Below are 12,858 nucleotides of genomic sequence, written 5' to 3' on the forward strand. Positions count from 1 at the left end.
TAGAATGAAAATTATCTAGAATGTGTGTTAAATGAAACAAACCTTTACAACATGCCTTTTGTCTGTTCTCTAACCTTTAGAAACATGCACGGCGTGTTTATGAAATTCTGCGTCTCAGAAACACAGACATGAGCGATGAAGAGAAAGCCCGAGAATTTCGCTTGGAGGTGAAAAAGCGACTCTTTGGACCATACAGAGTAAGTGTGCTTGTGTGTTTTATCTGCTCATGTCTCCGTCTGTGCCGATGGGCCGCATTTAAGAAGCAGAATGACTGCAATCTGACTCTGTACACGGAGTGCATTACCCATTAGGCGTAGCTACAACAACCAACATGCAATGATTAGTCAGTCATAAAGTGCACTGAAAGGATCTTGGACTTCATGTACTGAAGGTGGGGCGCAAGAAACAACAAAACAAGTGAAGTCTTGCCAAAACAAACCCCGACTGCCAAGATTGGCCAGCCCGTGTAGCGTTCTCCAAACTACAACATGCGAAATGAAGCATTTCTTGACTTCAAAGAGAGCGGCACATTTCTAGCCCCGTTTATGTTAGTGCGCCGTGTAAAAGCGAACAGAAACAAAACTCTTTCAGTGCTGCTGTTCTGATACTCTGCAGTCTTTGTCTGGCGTAATTTATTCATTGAGTGGTGTGAATAGTTTCTGCCGTTTCCTGTGTGATCCTCTCACGCGGTGTTAAGAGCGAGAGGGACCCGAGGCCTCGGTCTGGGTTTGTTTGAGGGTATAATGGCTCACACCGGGCGGCAGCCGCAGTCTCCACATCCACACCACGAGCTCCATTCACAACAAGTGTCATTATTATAGATTTGCATCTGATTTAAGCGGAGCCATTTAGCTGGGAGAATGCAGCACCCAGTCACCTGCACACGGTCTCTCTCTAATTCCATCTCTCTGCGTGAAGACACACGGATGCTGTGTGTGTCTCAGGATTGGAGCTGAGCATCTGTGCAATGTCGCTCAATTATTTTGGCCCTGATGGTTGTCTTACTGGAGGCTTTGGTTTGTTATAGTTATGATTTGGATGCAGTATTTTAACATCTTAAAGACCACCTGTGGTGAAAATCAAGTTGTTTATATGTCTATTTAGTGTTTTTAATATGCGTTAAGACAAAGGGATGCACCGATATGAAACCGATAATAACCGATAATTCTTTATATTTGATAACCGATATATCGGCCGATTAATTTAAATCCAAATTTGTATCTAATTTTGAGAGCCTGATTACAACAACAAAAGTCTCACAATTAAATCCATGTCCCAAGCGCACGATTATAATGATGTTCTCATTATAGTGTTGTTCAGACGATATGACAGATTTGCGCTGCACATGTTGTACCGAACCATATTTTCATTTTTTTTTAAAGAGATTTCAATAATATTTCAAGAAAATCAAAAACATAAACAGTGCTCAACAAGTGTCTCAGCTGAAGGGAATAATACATTATTTATCGGCTTTAATATATCGGCCACATTTTCTTACCAGGCCGATAACGATAACATAAAAAATGAACATATATCGGCCGATACCGATATGCTGGCCGATATATCGTGCATCCCTAGTAAATTCATAAGTCGACGACAGCATTGCTGAGTATTTTCTCTTTAAAACTGCAGTGAACCAAAAAGACAGTTGCAAAAACACTGAAATCGCCCTTTTTCGCTACCTCACGTGTGCTGTAACCAATCACATCAACTTGCTGGGGAACGGGGGAGCTTGAGAGAAGACGTGTATTTTTCTGTTGATATGAATAATCAGGCACATTTATCAGTGTAGAGTGAGTTGTGTTATATGATTTATATTATGATGTACTATATGCTTTTTTCTTATAAGTGTTTCTGCGGATGCTGATTGGTAGAAGGCCGCGTTCTGAATCTGAGATGATGAACGGGACCATGGTTTGTGTAACATTAGCAACACATGATTAGCTGTTTGATATCGTAGTCAAGCCAAAGGCTAATCATATGAATTATCGTTATGTCTCCGATGTATTATAAAGCGATACATAAAACACGACCATTCTGATATTGACTTTGTATGCGACCCTGTATAATTCACACTTCCTTGTCTTCTGAATCAGTTTCTGACTCAAACATATATGGCTGAATTAAACCAGTATTTACACTTGCCATCGTGCAGCGTTAAACTCTTAAGTGTGAGTGAGTGGAGGCGGGGCTCATTTACATATTCATAGAACCGTATACTAAATGAGGCAAGGGTGTCGAGTTACATTCAAGTTTTGAGGGATACAATTGACCATAGGGGGACTTCACAACCTCTGTGCAATTTTATTGCACTCTCTGCACTGATTATGCGAGAAAAAAATGTATGCATTATCATCAAATTGTCCAAAAATGTAAAGAAATGCACAAACGTTTCAATGGTGGGGTTTAATTTACGTTTTATTTGGCAAGGATGCATTCAGTTGATCAAAAGTGACAGTAAATACATTTATGATGTTTCAAAAGATTATATTTTAATTATGATAAATGCTGTTCTGTGTTTTTGGACTTACTGTTAGGGGTGTAACGATGCCCTCGTGTCATGATTCACTACATATCACCGTATAAAACTCACGATACGATATTATTGCGATACTCCAAGACATATGGTAAAAGGTTAACTAAAACTGACATTTTAGTTGATTTAAATGCTAAATTGGATATTACATTGTGGGTTCAAATGAATAGGTTTGGACTTTGTGTTTGTAACCCAAGGACAATGGTGACACCAGAATAAATATATTCATGATTCTGAAGAGTAATTTTCTCATTTTGTTCCAAGTTAATATTTATTTAGTCTGTTTTTACCATAAAAGTGCATACATTATGCAACCACAAATGAGATTTGAGCAGTGTTTTTAGTAGGGCTGCGAAATGATTAATCGCATCCAAAATAAAAGTTTGTGTTTACTTAATATATGTGTGTGTGTGTGTATAATTCATTTGTATATATAAATACACACACATGCATGTATATGTTTAAGAAAAATTTGTTATTAATATATCAAATATTTATATTTATGTATAATATAAATTTTGTATATACTGTACATGCAAATGTTTCTTAAATATATTCATGCATGTGTGTGTATTTTTTATATACAAATTAATTATACACACTACACACTAGGGCTGGGTATTGACACAAATTTCACAATTCGATTCAATTTCGATTCACAAGCTTGCAATTCGATTTCGATTCGATATTGATTATTTTGGATATCAGTTACAATAAATGGCAATTTTTCTCAAGGAAATCAAATCTCTTAACTAATGCTGTAAACTATGGGAGTCAGTTGTAGCCTATAGGCTTCATTAGCCTAATATGAAGGTAATAATGAACTGTTTTGTAGCTATACAAACACTTAAATTACACTTTTATTTATTTTTATAAGAAGATTATATGAAATATAAACATTTAAATGGTGGCTGTCATAAAAACTTGCCAGATTTATTCAGATATGCATTAAATATTGAAGAACATTAAGATTATAATGCATATGTAATATGGTGTATATATTCTGTTATTTTTTTCTAGCTGACTAACGAGTTTATGTGGGTTTTCTGAGGTAAATATGACGATACATGACATTGATTACAAGCTGTTTAACTGACGTCTTTCCACGGTTGAAACGCCGGAAGAGAGATCAGCGCTGCTGCTTCTCTTGAGCTACGCCAGAGCGATCTCACGCCACTGCGCCAAAACGTTATTTATGTTTTGAATTTCTAAAGAAAATGGACGTAATTTGAAAATTGAGACGTTGTTTCAAATCAATAGTAACAAAGGACAAAGATTATTACGATTTTTTTGGATGCGCGCAGCCGCGATACAATGTCCCATTCATTCAAATAAAACAGGATGACTAATCGATTCTTGAGATTTAAGAATCGACATCGGTTCATAAAAATGAGAATCGATTAATATCGAGAAATCAATATTTATTACCCAGCCCTACCTCACACACACACATATTATGTAAACACAAACTTTTATTTTTGGATGCGATTAATCGTTTCACAGGCCTAGTTTTTAGTGAATATAAATTCAAATTTTGTCCTGATTCTCACGCAAATCTATCATGTCTTCAGGAGTCTTGTAATATAGGCTAGTCTCTGAGCTTAACATGTTCCGGTTGCTGTTTGTATTCATAATAGGAAAAAGAGCAGCGTGAACATTCTACTAAATTGCTCCGTGTTCCACAGTAGAATGCCAGACGATTCTCAGGAGGATTTATCAGAATTCTGTGTCCATGCAGTGGTCTTTATCTTCTCGTCTTACTTGGGTTGTACTCGATTAGCTGTTTCTTTTCACCGCACGTGTCCTGATCCTTCGGAGGTTGTGGGGATATTAGTTGATATTCTGCAGATAATGTGAGTTGATCTGAGATCTGCTTCAGTCCAGCACTGGTGATGTGTTGGATCAGAACCGCTCTCATCATGACACAGTCCAGGACAGAAAGCTCTGACAGCAGTGAAGAGAGCGAGCCAAAGAAAGAGGGAAAAACATAAGGCTGGGAAGGAAATAGAGCAGGATCTGCAGACCATATGCGTGTTGCAGAATTTTGAATGTGTGTGTGTGTGGGTAGGGATTTATGGTGGTAATTCGCTAATAATGAACTTTGCCCAACATTTTTTTTAGGTCTAACAACATAAATTGATTAATTTGAATGACATAAGTTGGATTGACACTGCAAGACACTCAATGCACAATAATTTAAATTTAAATAGATCCAGTCCAATATTTTCCCTGTTTGCATTCACTTTAGATGTTATTATCTCATCAACACCAAGAAGAATATTTAAAGGCAGGGTAGGTGATTTGATCCAGAATTTTTTTTTAATGCTGGTTGGAAGTCATATACTGCATAAAAACTTAAAGGTATAGCGGAGGATTTTCTTTTTCCGGGTGGGTAGTCTATACTATTGGTCGATCTAAGTGTCAATCATTCTGGTGATATGTTTACGTAAGGCCGTCGTACGTGCTCGTCCCTATAGTTTTCACTTTCATGTGTATTATGTCGGAGTTGCGGTTTCAGCCATTCCTTTGAAAATGGCTGAGGGTCGAAAGAGAAAAAAAATGTATACGAAGTGTATGATAAGAAGAGAAAGGCCGCAGAATATAGAAACAAGACCAGAGTGATTTTGGGTGAATATTTCACACGCTGGCGTGCGCTAAAAGCACAGGTTGGGCTTCTCACTGATGCCGCAGTCGCGAAGATTCTACTAGACAGGTAAAGTTTGTCACGCTATTTGGAGAAATCCATTTAAAATCACTAGTAAAAGTTAATGCAAGCTACTTAGCAATGCTAGCCCTGGCACAAGTCATGCACCGCATAGACACGGTAAACATCTCAATTTGTCTAAAGTAGCCTTTTGACCAAATGATAAATGGTATCACCCTGAAATATTCTAAAATCTTGTGTGTTCATGTGTTCATATTCTAAAACCTTGTGTGTTTATTATTACACAAATGCAACAAGCTACTTCTCCATTACATATGCAACTATGTATAAAAATAACGTATTATTAACAATGAGACATATTTGGTTAAGGACCAACGTATAGCACTGCTTATATGTTGCTATGTAACGTCACTTACTTGCGATTTGCAAAATAGTTTCCTCGGAACGTATTTCGTGTGATACAGGGTTGCACATATCATGTCTTGAGTCCTCGGTCACTCAATCGATCAGTATAATAAGTAAATAAAACACGGAAGGGCATTTGACATGTTGTCTTTTTTATGAATGTTTTTGAGTTAGTTTATAATTTGCTACATAATTGTGTAAGGCGTAATAGACGTTCCCTCACCAGGAGCAAGAGTGTTGTGTTTGTCCATGTGCATTTTTTTAAAAAAAAATTGGAGAGGGCGGGTCTTCTCTAAAATTCGGAAAGATCCTCCGCTATACCTTTAAGTCGCTTAACGCCTGACTTTTGCCTTCACTGCATGTGAGTGCCGCGTCTAAAGCAAACAGAAGCCATTATAATCACTGACGCTGGACACAGTTTACAGATGCACGTTCATTTTACTGCTGACAAGAGTATAAAAAGTTTGCTTTCGTCAAGTTTAAATAGTAATAGTAGGTGTTCCCTCTCGGGAGTGTTTTTTTTGTGCATTTTTTTTTTTTTTTTTAAATTGGAGAGGGCGGGTCTTCTCTAAAATTCGGAAAGATCCTCCGCTATACCTTTAATAATTGCAACGACCCAATAAATTAATTGAACATTTTACCTTTGGGTATTTAAAACAAGTTGGATCATTGTTGAGAAATGTTCTTGGGAATATCTTGAAAAATAAGAAGAATTTTTCATGAAAGTTGACATTTTTCACTGGGACATGTGACATCCACACACACTATCCGCACTGCTTTAGCTCTTTACTGGATGAATTACACAGTAGAGTTGTTCAGTCGTCGTGATATCAACCTGGAAGCCTGATTTGCCATGGCTTCTCTTTCTCTCTGGAATTTCCCATGGGTTTTCAATAGTGCTTTTTTTGATTCTTGAGGAAAATAAGGTCTGTGGTAACACTACCGTTTGATGTTTTGTATAACACAATTATCCCTCAAATGTTAATTTTGTAAATCAATTCCTGCTGTTTTTTTTTTTATGTAAGTTGCTACAGAATGACCACAGTGATTGTCCGTCATGTAAACTCAGATCCTCACGTATGAAGCTGTGATAGGATTTACATCTACACTCTAAACAATGCTTGGTTGTTTTAACCCAAATTTGGGTCAAATATGGACAAACCCAAATGTTGGGTTAAAAAAATTTATTTAAAATTTTAACCCAACTTCAAATTTCTCTGTGCGCGAGTTCATGTTTTGAGTGTCTTGATTCATTGCCAAAGCCTCTCAACAACCGTACAGACTCAATTTTTGTTCACAGCTCTTTTATTTCTCCCCTCTTTGTTTTTGTATGTGAAGTTTAGCTGTGATGTAATCCCATTTGCCCTGGGGTTTCTATTCAATGGCGGGTTTTGGATGGGATCGGGTGAGCTGGTTTGCATCTTATTTTCTCTTTCGCTGTACTGACACCTGTGTATTTTTCGTTGTGCGTGTAGAAAAACCAGCGTGAGCTGACTAAGATGCGGAAATGTTTGAGGCCAGAGGAGTTGGCATCCCACATCAGCCAGATGGACACGAGTATGCAACACGAGGAGCTGGAGAAAAGCTACCAGGACGTGCTTGCGGATTATCGGCGAGTCCTGGAGCGGCTGGCTCAGGTGTGAGCTACGCAAGACTTCTGCATCGTCCTGGAAAGACTGGCTGAGACACACACACACTGTTCTATTGCGTTGTACACAGTGTTAATGAGGGATTAAACATGAAACATCTGCATTTGTTACATTTGTGATAGACAGGGGGGCAGTTATTCACATAATAAGAGATGAGCGCATTGGTCTACTGTGGAGATGAATTTTTCAGTTGATGTTTTTTTTCCATCAAATATTTTCCTTAATGTAAAAAATGTAGATTTTGAAGCACTTCCTTGATCAAATAAAATGTTTTGTATATTGCTCAAATGTATGACTTTCCATCTCTTTGGTGATGTGTCTAAAATAAAAAGATTTTACTTAACAGGCTCAAACCCTGCATTGTTTAATGTATTATGTAAAACTTGTTTGATGTGTGCAACTGTACAAAAGTAAAATGTAAAGGGAATAAACTTATTTAGCAAGGATGCATTAAATGAATCAAAAGTTAAGTAAAGGCTTGAATTGTTAAAAAAAAAAAAAGCTTTCTATTAATTACATAATCCTGAATGAAAATGGATCACGTGAAACAGCACAGCTGGTTTCAACATTGGTAATAATCAAATGTTTCTTGAGCAGCGAATCTAAAGATTCATGTGACACTGAAGATGAGTAATGATGCTGAAAATTCAGCTCAGATCGCATTTTACAATATATTCTGATTGAAAATAGTTTTATATTGTAATCATTTAACAATATCACTTTTTATTGTATTTATGATCAAATAAACAGCTTTGGTGAGCATGAGAGACTTTCAAAAACTAATAGTAATGTACTTTAAAGTTTGGGGAGTTGACATGAAATGAGGTTGAGGTTTGAGTTTTTTAATTTTTTTATTGTGAAATATTGACATGAACCTGAACTATTTTCAAAAGAAACTGATATTGAATCAATTTAATCAAGATTCCAATCGATCTTACTTTACATTAAGTGGCTTTAATGTACTAACATTGAAATTAATAATTTGATACAATGGACTTAGGCTATTGTGTTTACATTGTACTTATATTTTAAAAATACTTGCATGTATTTACAGCTGTAATTCATTTATGTAATTGCATTTGCAATTGGTTGACTTGTCCTTACCTTACCCGTATTACACCCCGATTACACCTCAATAGCAGCAATAGGCCTACGTTTTACAATACAACATGAATACAACAAGTAAATTTTACTTATTTTAGATGTAAATATAAATTGGGACCTTCGAATCAAATAAAGAGCTTGTGAATTTCAATTAAATCAAAATATCTGTCAAAACCCTGTTAAAAACAAAAGTTCTGAATCTTCAACGACAGATAGGCCTATAACTTACCGATCAGCAATCCATAGACATACACTAGACCTCACCTTGGCTACGGCAGTTCATTGGAACGAATGCGTCAATAGAGCCGCCATCTTGAAACAGGGGAGCCCCTCACTTTAATGCATCAGCGTCAATGTAGTAGACACAGGTCTAACGGAAATAAAATCACCATAAATCATCATGAATGCAATTTTTCTTGTTTTTTTTTTGGTTTGTTCCAACGGTCAGACATGTATTTATCATTGATTCCAGAAAGAATTTTTTTTTTTTGTAAAAAACATTCTTCCTAGTTCAGATTTCATCCGTGAACATCATACGCTGCACAACATACGCTGCCACCATCAATGAATTCGACGTAAAGGCAAAGATAGCAGCGTTACCTAGCTACTTCCTATGACAAGACCCCTGTTCCAAGATGGCGGCGGTTTTAACGCATGCTTAGAGCCACAAGATGAGGTCTAGTAGTCAGTGTATATATCTATGTCAGCAATCTTGGATGATGACATCACATTAGATGATCAGAACTAACTATTTGTATAAAAAATATCATTATAAATGCGATTTGTTTATTTATTTTCCATTTTGATTCTGTTCGTGAACTACAAACCTAAACCAAATGATTTCCTGAGGTAAGTTAAACCTGCAAAATTCGATCTCCTCGACACACGAGCTCTGAAGATTAGCTAGTTTTAGCTGGAATTACAACACAATGATAAAGAATTTAAACCTCGGATCATTCACTCATTTCAAGCCAAATCAATTTACAAGCAGAAATGTGCTGTAAAACGTGCTCCCTCCCTTTTGTAGCTAATGCATCTTCTGATTGCAGTTAGCATTGAGTGCTTCGCTAATGACCGACCCTTCCTGCCGCCACACGGACCACTCGTGCTGATTCCATGGATGAATTACCATCTCTTCCCTTTTACTCAACGCGTGCAGTTAAAAAATTAAGGTCTGGAGGTTAATTTTCATTTGTCATCCTCTTCAAATGTGAGAAGTTGAGCCCAGAACTCTTGACCATGTCAGATATTAATTGTATCCTCTCATGTTCCTCTGGCTCCTGAGTTCATATCAAGGCCTCTCGCCTGAATCCAAATAGAGGAGAATAATTAATGTGGCTGGAGTATCTGGGGTGTTAAAGAGGATTTCCACTGAAGATTTTGACAGTAGATATTTATGGTGGAACTGGATTTTGTGAAAGATTCAACCCAGATAACCAGGAGCTTAAAAAAGTCTTCTTGTTTAATTTTCAGCTGGTGAAAAATTATATTTAGATGTTTTTAGAGCAAAATGTGGGTATGAAGGTCAGCATTGCCCATATAAACCCCTTAAACTGTAACTTTGTAACTTAAACTGGACTTTAAACTGGTCCAAGCTGATCTAAACAGGTTTTTCTGTGGGAATATATCTCAGTCGGATCCACAACAATTTCTTTGTTGCTTTATGTACATGATACTTTGTATTTAACCCACAGATATTTATCTCTACTGCAGTCTGCTTGTCATATTTGAAGCGTGTGAGCTAAAACATAGCACTAGAGTTCTTGGATTAAAACACAGTCCGTAACTCTCACAGCTGAAATGTCTTAAAGCATCTGACGGTCTGTGTGTGGGGGAAATAACTGTATTCTTGGAGGCATCACTCTGAGAGCTGTGTAAACCGTAATATGTGCTTGTATTGCAGGGTTTCCCCGACTGCAGTCACTCAAACCGCTGAGAACGAACACAGACATCAGAGTTAACGCACACTACAGACAGAGGCTTTTGTGTTTTACTGTGGAGGATCCATCATCATCACCGTCAGTCAGTGATCTGAGTTCAGCGCTGGGGGTAGAGAAGGTTAGTTAGATTACAGGAATCTGACTGTCTGCACCTCTTTTTTGAGATTAGCTGGCTTTAGCTGGTCCTGCTTCCCTAAACTGACACGGATATAAATGCTTTCATAAGTCTGATTCCTAGTGAGGATCCATGATGTATTTCCAGATGTGTCTTGCGCACTGTTGTTTTTTTCCATATTGGTTTTTATTGGATTTTCATATCCGCGAGGAACCTTTAACATCCATGGAAACTTTCCATTACACAAAAGGTTGTACAGTATATAGTTGTTTACTCTAAGAAAAACATGTTTCTTTTAAGACCTGGTCACTGAAAGGTTCTTTGTGGAACAAAAATGTTTCTTCCATGGCATTGATAAATAAAAAAAAAGATATTTTATTTTTAAGAGTCTGATTTAAGAAGTATGAAGTGAGCATGTTTCTGTCCCTCCATTGAAAATCCATTCACCCCAAAACTTTGACCTCATAAAGACATTGTGAAAGTTTTTCAAACTGTTGAATCCAAGTCTTCTGGATAGACATGACTGCGTTATATATTATGAACAGATTGAGCTAGGCTTTTATCCACATACGAACATTGATTAGCGCACCTACATTGAGCACATCAAATATGGTAAGCTAAATCTAAATCAAACTTGCTTGAGAACAAGCCTCACTGGTACTTTGCATCAAGCAAGCACGTTTGGGTTGTGGATTGATATGTGCTGAAAATCCTAAATTATCATATAAAGTGATCATGCCTCTTCACAAGACTTGTAGTGAACCTCAATTTATTTGGATTGCTTCATGAACGTTTTGAAGTGTAAAGGTTTTGGGTGAATGGACTTTTAAAGGAGAACTCAAAATGAACCTTTGGTCTAATTACACATTGGTACCTCGACCGTTCTCTGAGATTTGTTTTCATGATAATCAAATGTAAAGAGTTTTATCTCTAAAAACTGTTTAGCGTATAATGCTAGTATATGGGGGCATTTAATAAGTAAAAAGAAATCAGTAGTTAATACCTCTAACAAGGCTCAAATCAAGGCAGCCATCTTTGGAAAACAGTCTCGACAAGTCGAACCACGAACAACGTTCATACAGTTCAGATGTTCGCTGAACTTCATACAGTTCAGCTCACTTGGCACGTCGTTTGTGGTTCATGGTTCGCACTGTCTTTATAAAAGATCTTAATGCTGTACACTTACAAAGTTCTCAATGCTTCGTTTTGCATGTACACTCTCAGAAAAAAGGTACGAAAGCTGTCACTGGCGCTGTAACTTTTCAAAAGGTACACTTTTGTCCATTTTAGGTACTAATTTGTACGTTTTATGTGCTAATATATACATTTTATGTGCTAATGCATTTTTGGTGCTAATATGTACATTTCAGGTGCTAATAAGTACATTTTAGGTGTTAATATGTACATTTTATGTGCTAATATATACATTTTATGTGCTAATATGTACATTTTTGGTGCTAATATGTACATTCCAGGTACTAATATGTACAGTTTAAGTGTTCATATGTTCATTTTAGGTGCTAATATGTACATTTTAGGTGTTAATATGTACATTTTATGTGCTAATATATACATTTTATGTGCTAATATGTACATTTTTGGTGCTAATATGTACATTCCAGGTACTAATATGTACAGTTTAAGTGTTCATATGTTCATTTTAGGTGCTAATATGTACCATTAAGGTACCAATATGCACCCTTAAGGTACAAAGTGTACCTTTTGAAAAGGTACAGCCCCAGTGATAGCTTTTGTCCCTTTTTTTCTGAGAGTGTATGGAGCCTCATTATGTTACTCTGTTAGTGTGGGGCTATTTTGAGCCTTGTTAGTGGTATAAACTAGCGATTTCTCTTTTTATTATATGCCCCCATATACTAGCGTTATATGCTAAACCGTTTTTGGAGATAAAACTCTTTACATTCGATTATCATGAAAATAAATATCAGAGAACGGTTGACTAGGTACCGATGTTTTATTAGACCAAAGGTTCATTTTGCGCCGGAGTTCTCCTTTAATGAAGAGACATGTTTCTTTAAAAATTTGTTTCTTTGGGTTTTGAAGACTGAAGTCAACAATATCAGGGTGAGCAAATCCGGACAGGATTTTTATTTTCGAGTCAACTAGCAAGCTGTCGATTAACGCAGGAAATAATTTCAAATTGTTCCTCAGTTTGTAAAGATCAACAAAAATCACATAACGCACTTACAATTACATTGTTTCAGAAGTATTAAACATTGCATGTGCTGCCATGAGGTATTGTGACAGCTTTCCAGTCATGTGGATGTGACTTTCCTAACAGTGCTGTTTATATGGAGAGCCTTCCACCAATGACAGTGGTAACATCCCAGTTGTGTTGTCCCATAGTGTTGTCCCAGATCTGGTACGTGTTGAATCAACATGTCCCGGATGTGGCCCGGATCTGGGCCGACACTATTGGCGCTTTT

At 36.9% G+C, this 12,858-nt stretch overlaps 1 protein-coding gene and 1 long non-coding RNA gene across 2 annotated transcripts in view; both read left to right on the plus strand.

The window, feature by feature from the left end:
* The window catches only part of hat1 (histone acetyltransferase 1), a 38,548-nt gene extending 30,940 nt beyond the window's left edge, over positions 1 to 7,608 (plus strand). The window contains exons 10-11 of the mRNA XM_039647322.2: positions 81 to 197; positions 7,082 to 7,608. Of these exons, the coding sequence (XP_039503256.1) occupies positions 81 to 197; positions 7,082 to 7,249 (285 nt within the window). The 3' untranslated portion in view covers positions 7,250 to 7,608. The remainder of the gene's footprint in view (positions 1 to 80; positions 198 to 7,081) is intronic.
* A 1,382-nt stretch (positions 7,609 to 8,990) lies between these two features.
* LOC120459847 (uncharacterized) overlaps positions 8,991 to 12,858 on the plus strand; it is a 39,263-nt gene continuing 35,395 nt past the window's right edge. Inside the window, exons 1-3 of the long non-coding RNA XR_016169237.1 lie at positions 8,991 to 9,208; positions 9,409 to 9,531; positions 10,263 to 10,417. This is a non-coding gene — a long non-coding RNA (uncharacterized LOC120459847). The remainder of the gene's footprint in view (positions 9,209 to 9,408; positions 9,532 to 10,262; positions 10,418 to 12,858) is intronic.

The sequence above is a fragment of the Pimephales promelas genome, chromosome 7, assembly GCF_988280905.1.
Source record: "Pimephales promelas chromosome 7, fPimPro1.hap1.1, whole genome shotgun sequence".
Taxonomy (NCBI): domain Eukaryota; kingdom Metazoa; phylum Chordata; class Actinopteri; order Cypriniformes; family Leuciscidae; genus Pimephales; species Pimephales promelas.